At 40.7% G+C, this 20575-nt stretch overlaps 1 protein-coding gene across 1 annotated transcript; it reads right to left on the reverse strand.

Moving 5' to 3' along the window:
- Positions 1-3884: 3884 nt before the first annotated feature.
- LOC130361808 (histidine-rich glycoprotein-like) lies at positions 3885-20218 on the reverse strand. The gene is made up of 7 exons (XM_056565317.1): positions 20003-20218; positions 17435-17557; positions 15034-15121; positions 14786-14952; positions 13604-13717; positions 9476-9562; positions 3885-4565 (listed from the first exon to the last, which is right to left on the reverse strand). Exons 1-7 carry the CDS (start codon positions 20195-20197, stop codon positions 3936-3938), a joined length of 1404 nt encoding a protein of 467 aa, XP_056421292.1. The 5' UTR covers positions 20198-20218; the 3' UTR covers positions 3885-3935.
- Between the last annotated feature and the right edge of the window lie 357 nt (positions 20219-20575).

Consider the following 20575-nt stretch of genomic DNA (forward strand, 5'->3'; position numbering starts at 1 on the left):
TTAATTGTATATATATATATATATATATATATATATATATATTTATTTTTTGTGTGTGTGTGTGTGTGTGTGTGTGGGGGGGGGTTAAACTCCCATATTAGATGGTCTAAGTCCATAAAATGTATATACCGTATATACTGAGATTTTCAGCACATTTTTTATGCTGAATACGCTCCCCTCGACTTATACTCGAGTGAACAAAAAAAAAAATCGCTTATGGCATACCGGTGGGGGGTGGACTTGGCCGTCCAGCTTCGCCTATCTACGATACAGGGACCGTCCGCATTCCGGTGGGGAGGGTGAGCCGGTCCAGGCCGTCCATCTTCATCTGAAGGCCCTCTTCTCCGTGACGCTGCCTTGACGCTGCCGCGTAGGGACGTCCATGCGCAGCAGATGTCCGTGACGCCAGTGGCGTCCCTGCCCACTAACGGACGTGGTGACAGAGGGAGCGTCTGGATGATGACAGGGGGGAAATTGACAGGGGGGGGGGGTCTGGATCATGACAGGGGGGGTTTGACAGAGGGTGATGATGACGGGGGGGATGATGACGGGGTCTGGATCATGACAGGGGGGGTTTACAGGGGGTGATGATGACAGGGGGTCTGGATGATAACAGGGGGTGATGATAACAGAGGGTGATGATGACAGGGGGTGTCTGGATGATGACAGGGGGTAATGATGACAGGGAAGGTCTGGATGATGACAGGGGGGATGATGTATTTCCCACCCAAGGCTTATACTCGAGTCAATAAGTTTTACAAGGTTTTTGGGGTGAAATTAGAGGCCTCCGCTTATATTTTGCTTAAAGGGGTACTCCGGTGCTTAGACATCTTATCCCCTATCCAAAGGATAGGGGATAAGATGTCTGATTGCGGGGGTCCCGCCGCTGGGGACCCCCGCAATATAGCACACAGCACCCACCTGTTAGTGCTTCCGGCAGCGCTCGAGGTTCTGGCTCCACGGGAACGGAAGATTGTGACGTCACAATTCCGCCACCCGGGTGACGTCACACCCTACCCCTCAATGCAAGTCTATGGGAGGGGGCATGACAGCTTTCACACCCCCTCCCATAGGCTTGCATTGAGGGGGCGGAGCGTGACGTCACACGGGGGTGGAGCCGTGATGTCACAATGCTCCAGCCCCGTGATCGACAGTAATTAGACCCGGAGCGAACATGCTCTGGGGACTGATTATAACAGGGTGCGGTGTGCAAGATCACGGGGGTCCCCAAAGGCAGGACCCCAGCGATCAGGCATCTTATCCCCTATCCTTTGGATAGGGGATAAGATGTCTAAGTGCCGGAGTACCCCTTTAATTCCCATTAAATCTTGTGTTTTGCTTGTTTGGTTTGGCACATGCAATTGATGATTTGTATTCTATACCCATTTTTTTTTAGTTTTTTTTCTTTTAACTCAGAGTTAGTGCGGCACATTTCCCCGTGCGACACTAAAAAAAACCATGCAACAGAATATTAACCGACACGTGCGACACATTAGTAAATCAGCTCCCAGAAAAGGAGGAGTGAAATCCAAAACACTTCAGAAAGAACTCTCGGATTTTAGTAAATCTGGAAAACACTGATCCATACAATTGACACTGATCCCCATTTACAATTTTGCCACACTAAGTATAAAACCAGGGAGTAGTAAATAGGGGGGCAGTATGTGGAGTGGCCATGTTAATTGATTGGGGGTCTGTATCCCAAGATTAACCCCTTAAGGACACAGACTAATTTCCATTTTTGCATTTTTGTTTTTCCTTCTCGCCTTCTAAAAGCCATAACTCATTCCCTTTTTTTTTTTTTTTTAACTAAAAAACCCATATAATGGCTTATTTTTTGCAGAACAAGTTTTACTTTGTAGTGATACCTTTAATTTCACAATAAAATGTATGGCATAGCAATAATAATATTATAACTGTGGAGAAATGGAAAAGTAAAAGGAAATTTTGCTAATTATGGGGTTTCCTTTTTACGCTGTGCACTTGATGGTTAAACTGACATGTTCTCTTCAATACGATCATAATGATCCCCATGGTTACATGCTTTTCTATTATTGTACTGCTTCTAAAAAAACTCAAACTTTTCAGACAATATTACTATGTTTAAATTCATCCCATTCTGACCCCTATAACTTTCTCATTTTTCCATATACTGTATGGGGCTGTATGAGGGTCATTTTTTGCTGTTTGATCTGTAGTTTTTATCGGTGCCACTTTATTTTATTTTTTGTATCACTTTTTATTAATTTCTTCTGACATATGATGTCACATCACTGTGCGCATTATCCCTGTATTATGACATCACTGTATGTATTATTCCTGTACTGTGACATCACTGTGTATTATCCCTGTACTGTGACATCACTGTGTATTATCCCTGTACTGTGACATCACTGTCTGTATTATCCATGTACTGTACTATTGTATTGTTCCTGTACTGTGACATCACTGTGTATTATTCCTGTACTGTGACATCACTGTGTATTATCCCTGTACTGTGACATCACTGTGTATTATCCCTGTACTGTGACATCACTGTCTGTATTATCCATGTACTGTACTATTGTATTGTTCCTGTACTGTGACATCACTGTGTATTATTTCTGTACTGTGACATCACTGTGTATTATCCCTGTACTGTGACATCACTGTGTATTATCCCTGTACTGTGACATCACTGTGCACATTATCCCTGTATTATGACATCACTGTGTATTATCCCTGTACTGTGACATCACTGTGTATTATCCCTGTACAATAACATCACTGTATGTATTATCCCTGTACTATGGATATCGCTGTGTGTTTTATCCCTGTACTGTGACATCACTGTGTATTATCCCTGTACTGTGACATCACTGACTGTATTGTCCCTGTACTGTGACATCACTGTCTGTATTATTCCTGTACTGTGACATCACTGCCTGTATTATCCCTGTACTGTGACATCATTGTGTGTATTATCCATGTACTGTACTATTATTGTATTACAGTGGTCCCTCAACATACGATGGTAATCCGTTCCAAATGGACCATCGTTTATTGAAACCATCGTATGTTGAGGGATCCGTGCAATGTAAAGTATAGGACAGTGGTCTACAACCTGCGGACCTCCAGATGTTGCAAAACTACAACACCCAGCATGCCCAGACCACAGCACCCAGCATGCCCGGATAGCCAACGGCTGTACTGTGACATCACTGTTTATTATCCCTGTACTGTGACATCACTGACTGTTTTATCCCTGTACTGTGACATCACTGTGTATTGTCCCTGTACTGTGACATCACTGTCTGTATTATCCCTGTACTGTGACATCACTGTGTATTATCCCTGCACAATGACATCCTTGTATGGATTATCCCTGTACTATGGACATCGCTGTGTGTTTTATCCTTGTACTGTGACATCATTGTGTATAATCCCTGTACTGTGACATCACTGACTGTATTGTCCCTGTACTGTGACATCACTGTCTGTATTATCCCTGTACTGTGTCATCTTGTATGTATTATCCCTGTACTATGGACATCGCTGTGTGTTTTATCCTTGTACTGTGACATCACTGTGTATTATCCCTGTACTGTGACATTACTGACTGTATTGTCCCTGTACTGTGACATCACTGGCTTTGAATTTTGGCACAATTCTGTGTTTTGAGCACACAAAAATTCTGCTGAAATTCGGCTGCAATTTTGCTGGGATTCTACCAACATTCTGCCGTGTGAACATAGCCATACAGGTCAGTGCACAGGGCTCTTATGTGTGCATGAGAAATAAAACTATAGTTACAGTGACATATGTGTTCTTGACCAAAACCTTTATAACATAGACTGAGTGCAACAAATGATAGTATTTACTTCAAAGATGTTTATTATTGCTCTTTACAATGCATGTCTGATATTGTATTCCTGTAGACACCTTTTTGCTCTAAGTTAAAAAATATGATTTTTAATTTTGTCTTGTACATCTACCAGCGGTACACCAGGACATGTATTCAATGTTGAATGCTCACTTGGAAATTCAATAGTATCAGGTGTTCCATGCTTTCCAAACTTCCCATGTTTTCCATGCTTTCCATATTTTCCAGGGTGTTCTGGAGGAGGTGGTAGGCGGACAATGGTTGGAACTGGCACTTTGCTTTGCTCATCAGGTAGATCATAAAACTGAACTGATCCTTTTGAGCTTTTCTCAAAAGGCTTGTGTGATTTGTTATCAGAATTTTCTTCAGATGAACTGTCATCAGAGGTATGATTGTGATGATGATGATGATGGTGATGGCCATGATGATGAGGGTGACTATCGTTTTGGTTACCATGATGGTGGTGATGGTGGTGATGGTGAGGAGGATGATCATGATGACGGCAATGATGATGTTTGTGACCCCTGCGGTGTGGGTGATGTCCATGCTTGTGATGCTCATGTTTGCCAGGTGCATTTTTGTCCTGCCCTGCCTCTCCAGCTCCTTCCTGTTTTACTTCTTCCGCATCTGCCCCTGGGGCATCTTGTGAGCTGTCTGGTCCATGGTGACATTGTCTTTGACCATGATTGTCATCATCATCATCCTGAAAAGGAACAGCATACATTTGTTTAATAGAAAAGAGGATTCAAGATAATAAACCATTAATGCAGATTAGTGACTTCTCTTGTTTTATCTTAATATATATTAGTCATTAAAAAAATTTAATGTATGCAAATTTCTAAAATACTTTATTCCTTACCATTTAAAAAAAATTAAATGCTGTCATACTTTTTTATATTGTGAGGTGAAAAGCTTTTGAAAATCATGTCCAACTGAGACAGGTGCACAGATCATAAAAGTCACAAAAATGTTTTCACTTGCCTCGCTCCCTGACATTTGCCTTCTGGCTCTGAGCTGATACAATCCAATAGCTTTCTCCTCGCTTGAAGGTGGCGGGCTGTGTTGCTGGGGAATGTACTGAGTTGCAACTGTCACATGTGAGTGAAAGCATACCCACATGTATTGACCTATGACGTACAATGTTGTAGCCAATGGCTGATCTGCTTTGGTCAGTGGCTCCATGCAAGATATCACCTTGTGGAGTTTCAGTGATCATGACAACAGTGCACAGGAGAACTACACAGGAGAATCTTGTCAATAATGTCAAGGCAGCTGGGACCATAGCCACAAAAAAAAACAATTGGTAACACACTACTGAAATCCTGCAGCACCTGCAAGGTCCCCCTGCTCAAGAAAGCACATGTACAGGCCCATCTGAAGTTTGCCAATGAACCTCTGAATCATTCAGATGTTCATTGGCAAAGTTCAGACAGGCCTGTCATGTACTTTCTTGAGCAGGGGGACCTTGCATATTATGCTGGATTTTTGTCCTTCACAGAGTAGTGTGTTACCAGTTGTTTTCTTGGTCACTATGGTTCCAGCTGCCTTGACATCATTGAGAAGATCCTCCTGTGTAGTTCTGGACTGATTTTTTGCTGTGCTCAAGATCATTCAAACTCCAAAAGGTGAGATCTTGCATGGGGACCCTGGCCGAGGGAGTTTTACAGTTATTTTATGATCCTATAATTTGGGAATAATGGCACCAACTGTTGTAAACTTCTCACAAGCTACTTGACAATGGTCTTTTAGCCCATTGAAACCATTGTTTAGGCCTACAATATAGTCCCTGACTTCCTTGTACAGCTTTTTGGTCTTTACCATAGTGGAGAGTTTCGAATCTGATTGATTGCTTTTGTGGATAGGTGTCTTTCATACAGGTAACAAGCTGAGATTAGAAGCACTCTCTTTAAGAAAATGCTTCTAATATCAGCGCATTACCTGTATAAAAGACACCTGGCCGCCAGAAATCTCGCTGATTGATAGGGGGATCAAATACTCATTTTGCTAGAGTTATGTTGTTGTTATTCTGTCTCTCATAGTTTAAATAAACCTACAATCAAAATTATGAACTGATATTTTCTTTGTCAGTGGGCAAATGTACAAAATAAGCAGATGATTGACTAATTTTTTCTTCACCGTACCTTGAACATGCTACTTTTTATAAAAGCCCCAATGACCCACTTGCTTCAAAATTTCCACAAACCAAAACACTGTGAATGTAGATGCTCTAAAATGTCCGGTTAGACTTTAAACTATTGCTGCAGGAGTTTAACCAAAATATAGCAAGTGAAAAAAATGCAGTCAAAAACATTACATAAGGCAATGTTCACACATAGCATGTATTTAGGTTGTCAGTTAAAGCCCAAACCCAGGGTGGTTCGAAAATACAGAAAAGTGTGTAAATCTTTTCATTATAGTTTTAAATTCTATGTGTAAACCCAGCCTAAGGGTATGTTCACATGGACGTATTTCCTTTCAAACCCGCAGTGTGTTTCCCCCTGCAAGTTTAAAGGGGTGGGCTCTCCACGGGTTATCTGAGATAGATTTTTGGCAGTGGAATCTCTGCTGTTAAGAATCCACCGCAGACCCTATTGACTTCCAAGGGGACAGCTATAGAGTATATCAGTTTGTACTCTAGCTAGCATTCTTCTGTATTTGTTATATCTGGCTTTTTGAACCTTTTGGCTCCTTTCTCTGACTATTCTCTCTGGTATTAGCGATTTTGTAATGTGACATCTCCTGGCTTCTGACGCGGATAGTTGACATTGGACTTATTGTGTGAGTGTTTTGTCTTTATTTGTTAGTCTGTCTGTATCCTACTGTCCTCTGACTTGAGTCTGTATTATTGTAGTTTATTATTTTGACAAATACGCCCCTCACGTATATAGGAAGGGACTGTCTTCGTGGTTACGGACCTGTCATTTAGGACAGGTACGTAAGTAGGCAGGGACAGGGGAGTGGGCGAGTGTAGTGTGCACCCCTTCCCTGCTCATTCCAGACATTATAGCAAGCCCATATACCTGCAATTGCTCTGTTCCTGCATTATGGAAGCAGTGTCTGCTTTGGTGGAGCAAATGCAGGGCTTGACTCAGTAGGTCCAGGATTTAGCTGAGAAGGTACAGCAGCAAAAGTCGACTCAATCTCAGTCTCAGTCAGTATTAGTTCAGACCTTGACTCAGAGACTGCAAGATCAGGAGCACTTAGTTCAGAGCTTGCTAGCCAGAATTCAGAAGCTGGAGTCTGTCCGAACTCAGGTGTCATCTGTTCCTGCTTCGGCTCCTGTGGAGCCACAAAATAGTCTCCCTGATGGATTTTCGGGTAACCGCAAAATGTTCAAAACCTTTTGTGAGAGCTGCAAATTGTACTTTCGGTTAAGGCCTTACACATCTGGTACTGAGGCCCAAAGAGTGGGTATCATAATGTCTCACTTGCAAGGGGGTCCCCAGGAATGGGTATTTTCCCTGATGCTCCAGAGTTGTCCTCAGTGGACGCCATATTTGCGGGATAGGGTCTTTCGTACACTGAATCGGACCGTGCTGCATAGTCAATTGCGTACATTAAAGCAAGGTTGCAGACCCGTTGAGGAGTACTGTGCAGATTTTAGAAAGTGGTGTATGGCCTCAAACTGGAATGCTCCAGCCTTGATTTGTCAGTTCAGACTAGGATTATCTGACACCTTAAAGGACATACTTGTTACATATCCCTCCCCTGACATCCTTGACCAAGCCATGATTCTAGCTGTACGTTTGGATAGACGTTTGCGAGAACGCAAATGGGAGTGTTCTTCATCCTCTGTCTCCCCTGTCCTGCTTGATTCCTCTCCTGTTTCCAAATCTATCCCTGAGGATGAACCTATGCAAATAGGGTCCATTCGTACCCCGGAACAACGTAAGAGGTTTCGTCAACTCTATGGCTTGTGTTTCTACTGTGGATAGGACACTGATTTAATCGCCTCCTGTGTCAAGCGTCAGTGTCGAAGTGGCAATCGTGGTGGCCACTTGGGCGTACAGGTATGTCATGCCTCCCAGAGAGCTACACCTGGCAGAGTTCTTCTGGGGGGCATTCCTTCTAATGTACAATCTGATTTTACTTCTAAGAGTTTTATGAAGCCTGTTTTGCATAAGCCTCTGGTTAAATCGGCATCTTGTGACATCATTGGCAATAAGAGTCTGAAAAGCACTCCAGTTGATTTGCGATCAGAGAGTAGTAATGAGGGTCTGGAGGATGACTGTGAGGACACCAATGAGTGGTGTGATTTGGAGGATGAGATTACACATGAGGACATTGATGGTCCATCTGCATCCAAGTCAAGATCTCTTTACTCTCAGGTTGTGAAGGGTCCGGTCGCCCCTCTAAAAGGGGGGGGGGGGGGCTACTGTGAGAACCTATAGGGTTAAAAGGTTCTGACAGGTTCTTTGTTGTTTTTTGTTGCTGGGTTACACCCGGCTGTCTGGACTGGTCAGCTGACCTTGATTGGAGCACCTGTTCAGGCTCCATATAAGCTGCCAGTCTTCTCCCAGTCAGTGCTTGCTAAAGAGCTCAGTTTGTACTCTAGCTAGCATTCATCTGTATTTGTTATATCTGGCTTTTTGTACCTTTGGCTCAACTCTCTGACTATTCTCTCTGGTATTAACAATTGTGTATTGTGACATCTCCTGGCTTCTGATGCTGATGGTTGACATTGGACTTATTGTGTGAATCTGTCTGAATCCTACTGTCCCCTGACTTGAGTCTGTGTTATTGTAGTTTATTATTTTGACAAATACGTCCCTCACGTATATAGGAAGGGACTGTCTTTGTGGTTACGGACCTGTCGTTTAGGGCAGGTATGTAAGTAGGCAGGGACAGGGGAGTTCAGTGTGCACCCCTTCCCTGCCCATTCCGGACACTGCCCTTTTCAAACTCGCAGTAGGAAACATGCTGTGAGTTTGAAATAAAATATGCCTGTGTGAAATAAGGCTATGTTACCACTTAGTTGTGGGTCAGTATTTTCAACCTTATTTTCAGCAGTCTTTATCACACACAGCCTTTTCACATGTTATTTTATAGTTAAAAAAACAGCCCAAAATACAGTGAAAACTTGGCCTTAAGGTAAAACTGGAGGAATAGCCCCTCAATAATTGAAAATGCTTTCAGGATGTCTATTCAAGCAATAATTCATAACTCTTAAATTCTAGTGGAATAAATTTTACCACAGAGGCTAGACTGCAACAACTATGGTACGAGTAAATTAAGGTCATATTCAGGGTGAGATTTATCAAGCTGTCTTACAATAAGATTCTCTTTGCTGTCCATCACAACCAATCACAGCTCAGCTTTCATTATACCAAATCCGGTTATTAATGAAAGCTAAGCTCTAATTGGTGGCTATAGGCAACAAAGAATTTTACTATAAGATGTCTTGATAAATCTCCCACAATAACCTGCTATAGGATAAACAGTCCCAATATAATCACAGACACTGAAAAAAGTCTCCTATCATTCTGAAGTTTCATGCACTTTCATGCTATTTTTTAACATTTGTATATAGAAGTTTTTCCTTATGGGTTTATACTGAAGCTGCAATAAACAGAAATGTTGAATTCTCTGTTTCTAAGTAAGTATACAACTTACCAGTGGGGGGTAGATTTCACAGGTCACTTGGTATGCCTCTTTGTCTGCAGGTGTGTTGTAAGAAGAACCAGTGCAGAAACCAACCTCCTGTGGAAAAGAACATCACTGTTTTACACTCATGGACTAACAAAAATGCACTCAGAAATCATTTGGCATGCAGTTATGTCTCCGGCAGAAATGTAAATGATTACAGGTGGGGTCTGATTAGTATAATAGTGCATTATACAGGCGTAATAGTGCTTCATCCACAGATCTGGCCAACATCTATCTCTCCTAATTGTTCTTAAAAGGATTGGGCAGCAGAAATGCAATATCTCTCCTCCGAGATAATCTTTCTGGGGAGATTTAGGAGGTCCTTTTATACAATAGACAGTCAGTGCGTCCCACCGAAATCAGTGGATTCAGACAAATTTTTTTCTAATGTGTTTGAGATGGCAGTAATTCTGGTGCACAATTTCTCAAACCTAGTAACATCTTCCAGCTCTCTAAAAGAAATAGATGGGATAAAGGAAACGGTAGCATCACAGCAAGGAAGAAGTTACACTAAGCACTGAACTGCTGTCACTTAGATGAGAGGGAACCCTTGATTTATCTTTTGAGGACAGTGCAGATCTGGAGGAAGGAGAAAATCTCACAGATTGTATTTACACAGCCCTGATTTGCTGTCTCTTTCCCCTGCACGTAGCACTAGCATAGCCACACAGTCACTTTCTGTGTTGTATTCTGGTCTCTCTATTACTAGAGATGGACTAAGCCTAACAACAAGCAGTGGACAGCAGATTCAAGGGAGGTGAGACACTTTTTGGCTGTGATTTTAGAGCTTTTCCTGGGGTAAGGACTGATTTTAGGTAAATGGTGAAGTTAAGGACACAAATTTTTTTTTTAATGCTTTCGTTTTTTCCTCCTCGCCTTCTAACAGCTATAATGCTTTTATTTTTTCAGCTACAGGCCATGACACGGATGATCAGACCAGACACCGGAACTGCTGCATTGCTGCAGATGCCGTGATCAGTATTGTTCACGGCATCTGAGAGGTTAATGGTGGAGATCAGCAGGATCACTGATGTCTGCCATTTCCGGCAGGTCCCTGGCTGCTAATAGCAGCCGGGACCCGCTGTCTATGATGTTCATGCTGCTCCTATCTCTTGCTTTATAGTTGCTGCAGTACTCAGGATGTATAGGTACCCTTACGCCATGCGTCCGGTTTAAACAGAAAACATCAAAATGAAATGCCTAATTTAAACGCAGGGAGAAGCACATATAGACATGTAAGGAACTATTAATGTTCCTTATATTCAATCCTCCACTAATGGCCAAGTATAAAACATAAAATAGGTATCTAACTAAACAAGGTCCAGAGTGTAAATCAAAATTATCCAAGACCCATAACCATGAATTATAAACAATATACACAGACATGTATATTAGTAATATCTCCTTTATAGGGATGAGAGTGAGGTATATACTCAAATTATGCATCACATATAGGGGCTATCAAATTGATGGCATAAATAGCTTCAGGCAAGCGGGTTCTAGATTATTGGCAGCTAAATGAGTATATATGTACATGCTGTCTTATATTGTGATATAGATATTATACAGTATTTCACAAGTGTTATATGATACTGTACAATGTTTGTATATACCTCAATTAGAATACACAGATGTTATGTAGTGTATTACAGATATTATCTAATGGTATATATTAACATATACACCAAATTGGTGTATATGACCCATGTACAAGGAAGCAAACCTGATATAAAGGTATATACAAAATATCTGGGTGTCCAAAGCTACTACCGAGCAGTGATTATAGAAAGCATATAGCAATATAGAAAAGCCACATATACCCAATGTATAGGTGGATGGTTAGATAAACTTATCCCCTATAGATAGAGATGTAACAGAGCCAAATATGCCCTATAAGCATGGTCACGGTCCAGACTAGAAACACACATTAAATCACTATCTAAGTCCCTCTAACATGTAATGTGTGTGTATTCCTATCATTGACAGTGTTGCTATGTGCAATGAAACATGATGGAGGGACTTGGATAGTGATATAATGTGTGTTTTTAGTCTGGACCATGACCATGTTTATAAATCTGGATACATTCATCCTAGACATTCTGTACCATATATAAATAATACATCTACAGAGGTAGAGTCATATAGGGGAGGATACTACCATCCCTATAGGAGATATTAGTAATATACATTACTGTATATATTGTCTGTTTATTATTCATGGTTAGAGGTCTTGGGTCATTTTAATCTTCACTGTGGACCTTCTTTAGTTAGACACCTTTTTATAATGTTTTATACTTAATTTAATAGAGGATTGAATTTGGGGATCATTATTAGTTCCTTCCTTGCCAATTTCATGGACACATTGAGAAACATTGTAGTTTACCAATCAAAAGATTTTAGAAACACAACAAAAACGCTATAGTTCAAACCCAGTCTAGAATCATCCTTTCCTTCACATTTAACGTTTGCTTGTATATTAGAAAACTGCAATAAAATCAGTTCCTAAATTGACCAATTATGTAAATTGCTCAAATAGTAGAGAGTAGCCAAATAAAAGCTAGGTGCACCTTTTTACCCTTAAAGCAAACCTGTCAGTTCAGTTATGTTGCCATTTCTGAGGGCAGCATAACAGTGATGGACTTGCTATATTTAGCAGTCTGTCGCTTATGCTGTAGTAGCTTATGAGAACTTACATGTTATAGTACGCTCTGCTCTGCTTAAAAAGAGACACTCATATTTATAAGGCCCATTTGCCCCAGCCACTTGGCCACTGGTCTGGCATGTTAATTTCTATGGTCAGACTAGGGAGAAACCAGCCAATTTCCATTAGGTAGAAGAGGCCAATGGCCTAGTGAGCAGAGCAAGTGGCCCTCTGCCCATTATATCGCTCCCTGAACTGTGTTATTCTATTACTGGACTTTCCTATATACGTATTCTTCAAGATATACGAACTATATATTTACGATTATGCTATCGTAAGGTGGTTGTCTTACAGTTACATTTTATATACTTAAAAAAAAATATTCATATGTTATTATTTTAACATCTGGTGCAAGGGCCCTGCCCAGATGTGAGATGTAATGTTGTGAATAAATCTGCCTACTTCAATTTTACCCTTGATTCAGGTTCTGCATACAATTATTTAATCATTTATTTATTTACCATATTTCTAAATTTTTTCTATTATTAATATTATCATTAACACTATCACCTCTTCTTATTTTACCAATTTTTCCCTTTGTCTCTTTCCTTTCCCCCTTTTTCTCACTATCCTTTGAGGACTGGTTACATATAATTCTTTTATTATATATGCATTCTCCATATATCTCGGTTACTTTTTAAGCAGAGCAGGAGTACTATAACATGTACGTTCTCCTAAACTACTGTATACTTCAGCATGGGCCACCAACCACTGGAACAGTAAGTCTGTCACTATGTTATGCTATGCTGCCCTCAGCTGCAATTCATATTCCAAACGGCTGACACTGTTAGATAGCTGTTAAGAAAAGGCATGATATCTTTTATATATCTGTCTCTGCTTCTTTAACATTATTTCTTGGTGCCAAGAGTCAAAGAGGTGTTCCCAAGCCCCTGAAGTACTGAAGGCTGAAACGCTTTCTTGCTGCCCATTCCTGTCTCTGCTTAATTGACAGTCAGAACATCAGAGCTGAGCCTTGTTTTCAAATCACATTCCTGTACTGTGCACAGCTACCAGATTTGGAAACAGTGCTCAGCTTCCAGCTGACTGTCATTTAAGTGGGGACAGGGACGAAAGGGGGAGTGAAGAGGCAACGCTTGGGAACACCTCTTTGACACTTGTCACCAGAGATTAACAGCATTTTTCTACATTATGGAGGCAAAGACAGATATTTGAAATTGAATCTGGTATTATGTGTCTCCTCACCTTAACAACAGTGTCTGCAGTTTGGAACACGAATTGCAGCTGACAGATTCTTTTTGAACAAGCTAAAGTATTACCAAAGAGGTTTCGTTAAGTAACATTTCCAATTCTGTCCACCATATTGTGTAATTATAATAGAAAAAAAAACACTAAAAGTTTCATGAAAAGTGTTAATAAGATTCAGTGCAACTTACTGCTTCGTGGTCTTTAAGAAACTTGCAGTCAGCAAGATTAACATTAGCTTGTGTTTTCAAGCACTCAGATTCCTTTATGGTGAAGAGGAAGAAATAAGATTGTCCAAACACATACTGTAAATAAAGAAAAAAGAAAAATATTAATGTGCAAAATGCAGATATAATGGGATTGTTCATTATTCTTTATTGGGTAGTATAATTGTGGTCTGTTCTGCTTTTCAGTTCTGCACAAAAAAATATACATTCAGGAAAGAGATGACTTGTAGCTACTAGTATATTTCCCCATCTAAGGCTGGGTTCACACCACGATTTTGCAATACAGTTCCTGCATACATTTTTAATTTTAAAATCGTACAGAACCGTATTGAAAACCGTATGCATTAACTCTTCATTGAAAACCGTATGCCAAAAGATGCATCTGGTTGTGTCCGTTTTGCGTCTTGTACGGTTTTGTCAGTTTTTTTCCCGTACCCAAAACCCTAGCCTACCACGGTTTTTGGTCCGAGTTAAAAACTGTATTGAAACGTATAAAAAAAATTTTTCCATGGGAGTCAATGGAAACTGTACAGAACTGTATATGCGTACCGTTCTATCCGGTTTTCACCATACGGTTTTTGACTTTGCACAGTTTTTTTCTTGGGATTTCAATCAAACAAGTGAAACTTTATTCATAATGGAGTGAAAAGCGAAAAACGTGTATGTTTTTTTCTTAAAAAACGGATGCAACCGGACATAATTTTCCAAACCGTATACGTTTTTTAACCGTATACGGATAAAAATTTGTACATACGTTTTGATACAGTTTAGTCAGCTATTGAGGAATCCGTTTTTTTTATCCAAAACCTGATACAGGAACTGCATTGCAAAAATGTTGTGTGAACTCAGCCTTACTTGTTCTCACTCTTTTAATATCATTTACGTGGAAGTAATATACTTTACTATATTGGGTGACTAGAAAAGGGCAGTCTGGACATATCTGAATAATTAATCTAGAAATAACTAATACCAAAATGGTCATTGAATAATTATTTCATGTTTTTTGCAATTTGTGTAAATATGATGGAAATATAATGTTAAAAATGCAAAAATAGCCAAGTTAACATACTGCAAACATTCTTAGATGACCCCCACCTCCTATTAAGGGGTTTCATCTGTTTACAACTACATATATCCCCATCTTACCTGAGTTCTCACTCTTTCGATCTTATCCACTTTGAAATAATGTGTATGGTTGCTGTCTTTATTATGCTGTTCTATTAGGAGATCAGCCTTTGCTTTAATATTTGGAGTAATATCTTTGATTAGAGTAGGGCAGTCTGGACACATTTGAACAACTGATCTAGGAGGAACTAATAACAAAATAGTCATTAAACAATTATGCCGATTAACAATAACAGCCAACATCCTCTCTTAGTCTGTCAATCTCTTACCTGTACTAAGGGTGCAGTTGTAATTCATGAGTTTCAGAATTCTCCATGGTTTGGCTATGAAAATAATAGCTTTACAGTGACCAAACACCTGGGGTACAAAAATATGGAGTTTGTAAAGAAATAGAATTCTTGTTTGTATGCACATTTCTGGACAAGTCATTTTGAATCAACAATGAACATGTGGAATATGCTGTACGTAATACTATACATGTTGTTCTTTTTAGTAAAATCCCTAAAGTGTTAACAGGTAATGCACTAAATCTGGAAGTATGTAGTATAAAATGCCCTGTATTTTTAGAAATAGAAATCAGCTGAACAATTCTCTTTGATTGCTTTAATGATTAGGAAGTATGTAAAATATGTCAAAAAGTTTTTATTTTTATTTTATTTATTAAGACAGTACTGCATCAATGTAGCCTCCCAGGGAAAGAGGAATCCCCTCACATTTTTTCGTCCAGTCTCATAACAAGGTTTCTAGCATCCACAGGGAATACCTTTCCCAGAAGGGAGCTGAGCCTAAGACCCACCCCTATAGTCACCTATGACATAGAGCCAGATGAGCCTCTGTGTTACGCTAGTTAGATCCTCCTGGACGCCCTCTGCTGCCGGCACTTCTTTTCTGCACTGGCAAAGTCCCAGTGACAGCCTTGTCCTACTCTCTGTCTCTAATTACTCTCAGAATCGTCAGGGTAGCAAACGTCTCTGCTACAGTACTGCTGTCACAGTCTCACAGTTCCTGACACTAAACATAAAGCTCTATATATTAGCTTCCTACTCCAACTCTATTGCAGGTAACTGCTTACACCCCTAGGCCTAAAATTGCGGCCAGGAACTACTGTATATACTCAAGTATAAGCCGAGTTTTTCTGGATGATTTTTCGTGCTGAAAACGCCCCCCTCGGCTTATACTCGAGTGAACTCTCCGCCTGTCAATCCCTTCTCAGTGGTCTTTAACCTTCGGACCTCCAGAGGTTGCAAAACTACAACTCCCAGCAGGCTGTCTGGGCATGCTGGGAGTTGTAATTTTGAAACATCTGGAGGTCCGCAGGTTGAAGACCACTGCGGCCTTCGTCATCATCCAGACCCCCTTTAGTTTTCTATTCACCTCCCCTCGGTGGGAAGTTAGGGTGAGCTGGTCCGGGCCATCTATGCTGAAGGGACCGTCCGGTGGGGAGGGTTAGTCATTTCGGGCTGTCCATTTTCACCGGGAGGCCCTCTTCTCCGCTCCGAGCCGGCCCCTGCCTAGTGACGCTGCTTTGACGACGACGCACAGGGACGTCCGTGCACAGCAGACGTCCCTGCGCATGAACGTCCCTGTGCGTCGTCGTCAAGGCAACATCACAAGTCCGTGCAGCATAGATGGCCCGGACCAGCTCCCCCTAACTTCCCACCGAGGGGAGGTGAGTAGAAAACTAAAGGGGGGTCTGGATGAGGACGAAGGCCGCAGTGGTCTTCAACCTGCGGACCTCCAGATGTTTCAAAACTACAACTCCCAACATGCCCGGACAGCCGATAGCTGTCCGTGCATGCTGGGAGTTGTAGTTTTGCAACATCTGGAGGTCCGCAGGTTGAAACCACTGATGAAGGGATTGACGGGCGGTGGGGGATGATAACAGGGTGATGATGACGGGGTGATGATGACAGGGGTGAAAATGACAGGGTGATGATGACGGGGGTGATAATGACAGGGTGATGATGACGGGAGTGATAATGACAGTGTGATGATGACAGGGTGATGATTATGGGGGTGTTGATGACGGGGGTCTGGATGATGACAGGGGGGGATGATGACATGGGGGGATGATCTATTTCGCACCCTAGGCTTATAGTCGAGTCAATAACTTTTCCTGGGTTTTTGGGGGGAAATTAGGGGCTTATATTCGGGTCGGCTTATACTCGAGTATATACGGTATGTTTCTGCCCTCATTACTAAGCATAGGTAGCACTGCCTCCAAGTGCTCCAAAGCTCCCCTCAGACTCAGTCTCTGCTGGACAAAAACTCTGAGATGGGCAAAACCCATGACAAGCAACAGAACAAAAACCAGTTTATAATGGTTTATGCACTTTTTTTCCACTTATGTAGTTATAAAAGACTCCAGATGGTTTAAACAGTCTCCACATACAATCTCATATAACAATTACAAAGTATAGTCTAACAAACATGCACGTCCATCACTAAATCTAATCCACCATCACCATATCTGATGTCAGAATATTTAATGCTGTCTAGAATGTTACTCTAATATGCTTTTAACTGTTGTGTTATACATTACTATTACTTATATGGCACCCCAGTTGTAAATTTTGTTCTAAATGTTTTTTACCATGGTGTTTTGCTTACATAGGGTTCCATATTATCCACTAATCTGTAATCTGGCATGCTCTTTATGGTAATACTTACAGTTTCATGCAATGGAATATCATTTTGACACTCTTTCCATGATTTCCTACTCACGACAGAGCAGTCTGTTTCAAGCACATCCAGATCCAAGTAATAGATGATACCTCCAGGTAGTTTCCCTGACTGAAATTACAAATGTGACATTGTTTTCTTATAATCAATCCAGCAGCCCATACAACTACCTTTTAAATATTTTTCATAGCGTCTTTGTTACATTTGTGGCATTTGAAGTCCTATTGAAAAGTCTATGGTAAAGACACCAAAACAGTACAACTAGAGCATGCTGCATTAAAAGAAAAAAAGGGTCACTGGTTTGTAAAAAGCCAGCGAAGCACACAAAAAAAAAAAAAAAAAAAAAAAGGCAGATTTATGCTAGGTTTACACTACGGAATTTCCAGACAGATACATTCCATTGAGAGATTCCGAGTGTGCCCAGCGCCGACTGAATCAGAGATTGTCGTGGAAACTTTGGTGTTTCTTTTTAATAGTTTGATATTTTGTACATGCATTTTTTTCCTAAAGAGAAGGCTGTGGGAAATATCCATAAATCCATAAATAAAACACCATACCTAAAGCACACTGGGTCAGGAAAAAAACACCACAAAAACAACAGACAAAAATGTTTTGCATATAGACCTATAGAAGTTTTCTATATTTTATTTGTGCTTAGGAGCTCAAGAGCACATTTTCCCCCATCTCATACACAAACTTATGACCGATGCCCAAACACAGGAAGTGCAGTCTGGAGGGCTGAGGGGGGGTCCAACCAACAGCATATGGCAGTTAAAGGGGTACTCCGGGGTACTCAAATCAACTGGTGCCATAGAGTTAAACAGATTTGTAAATGACTTCAATTGAAAAATCTTAATCCTTTGAGTACTTATTAGCTTCTGAATACTACAGAGGAGATTATTTTCTTTTTGGAACACAGTTCTTTCTGCTGACATCACGAGCAGAGTGCTCTCTGCTGACATCTCTGTCCATTTTAGGAACTGTCCAGAGCAGCATATGTTTGCTATGGGGATTTTCTCCTACTCTGGACAGTTCTTAAAATGGACAGAGATGTCAGCAGTGAGTACTCTGCTCGTGATTCAGCAGAGAGCACTGTGTTCCAAAAAGAAAATAATCTTCTCTCTAGTATTCAGCAGCTAATACATACTGGAAGGATTAAGATTTTTTAATAAAAGTAATTTACAAATCTGTTTAACTTTCTGGCACCTGTTGATTTAGAAAATAAAAGTTTTCCACCGGAGTACCCCTTTAAGTGTGAGAGGAGCTATGATTGGATGAGGCTGTACACACACCCCTCAGCACTCCAGGCTGCACTTTCTGTGTTTGGACCTCGGTCCTAAGTCTGTGTATGAGATGGGGGAAAATGTGCTCTTTAGCTTTTTTTTTAAGTACAAATAAAACAGAAAACCCCCCAAAAAATTATTTGTGGGACACAAATTGAAAAAAAAAAAAAACAACGCCATTTTATTATTTTTTAGCGGCTTCCTATTACATGCAATCTTCAATGCTATGTTCTTAGCATAGCATTGATCAGTGTTATCTGCGCTCGATTGCTCCAGCTTGGTGAGCCAGGCTGGAGCATCGCAGAGGAGATCAGACCGCGAGGAGGCAGGTAAGGACCCTTCCGCTGTCCTGTAAGCTGATCTGGACACCGTGGTTTTACCACAGTGATCCCGATCAGCCCAACTGAGCTGCCGGGAATAATTATTTTTTCATTTTAGATGCGGCGATCGACTTTGATTGCCATGTCTAAGGGGTTAATGCCGGGCATCACCGTGATCGATGATGATGCCAGGCATTGGACACGGGTCCCAGCCATTGATTGCTGCCAGGACCACCGCGCTATGAAGTGGGGTCAGCTCATCCTTAAGTTGTTAGAGTTTTTGTAGCAAAAATACCTTCAAAATTACAAAATAATGTTAAAAAGATAATTTTGAAAGGTTGTCATGTTCACACCAGAGAAAAGAAAAATGTTAAAAAGTAACTTACCCCCCTCAAAAAATAAGCATTAACAAAAGGTAAAAAACAAACATAAACATATAAAATGAACACAAAACTGTCAGGAACTGTCCAGAGCAGGAGAAAATCCCCATAGCAAACCTATGCTGCTCTGGACAGTTCCTGATACGGGCATCAGGTGTCAGCAGAGAGCACTGTGGACAAGACAAAAAATTCAAAAAGAAAACAATTTCTTCTGTAGCATACAGCTGCTGAAAAGTACTGGAGGGGTAAATATTTTTTAATAGAAGTAATTTACAAATCTATTTAACTCTCTGGCACCAGTTGATTAAAAAAAAAAATGTTTTCCACCAGAGTACCCCTTTGACTTATTTAATGGGGGAATTTTTTGAGCACACATGAGACAAGATTACGGTGCATAAAAAAATTGTCAGTTTAACTTTAAAAGGCCACTGCATAACTTTAGCATAATGTCTCATTGAGATCTGTATCAATTAGGTTTCATCTTTCTTTTAACCATACATTTTTACATCCATATAGGTATATATAACATGAAATTCAATACACTGATGTCATCACTATGAGATGGCCACTTACCTCCTGCATAAAAACAGATTCAATTCGGAGCGGTCTGAACACAAAGCCCTCATCCCGTTCCTTATTAATGAGGTCTATTGCCAATTCTGTTTGTACCAGTGTTTCATTGCAGTGTAGAGGGTGTACAATGGGTAGTGTAGGGCTTGTGGCAGAACACAGTGCCACCAATAAGGCTACTATGACAATTCGCTTCATATTGATCAAGCACTTCAAATTGAAGCTTGGCCTGATCAACCATTTCACTCCAAAGCCTTGTATTATATAGTCCTTAATTATGGACCCTATCTTTTTTCCTTGACCTTATTGTCAGAGAACTGCAAATAATAAGTAAATGATTATGAGGCTGCTTGGCTTACCAAATAATCAAACTATACCGGATGGGTCCTGAATGTCTACTTTATTATCTATGGTAAACTGACTTACTCAACTGATGTCCTCTTATCTTTAAGCAATAGGTCAACAATCCAAAATACTGAAAGCTGAACAAAACAATCATGCAAAGGTTCAAATGACAGGTGCAGTACACCTTCTAATAAAAAAGCTATGATCACATATACAGTTGAAACCAGAGGT

The sequence above is a fragment of the Hyla sarda genome, chromosome 3 (genome assembly GCF_029499605.1).
Source record: "Hyla sarda isolate aHylSar1 chromosome 3, aHylSar1.hap1, whole genome shotgun sequence".
Taxonomy (NCBI): domain Eukaryota; kingdom Metazoa; phylum Chordata; class Amphibia; order Anura; family Hylidae; genus Hyla; species Hyla sarda.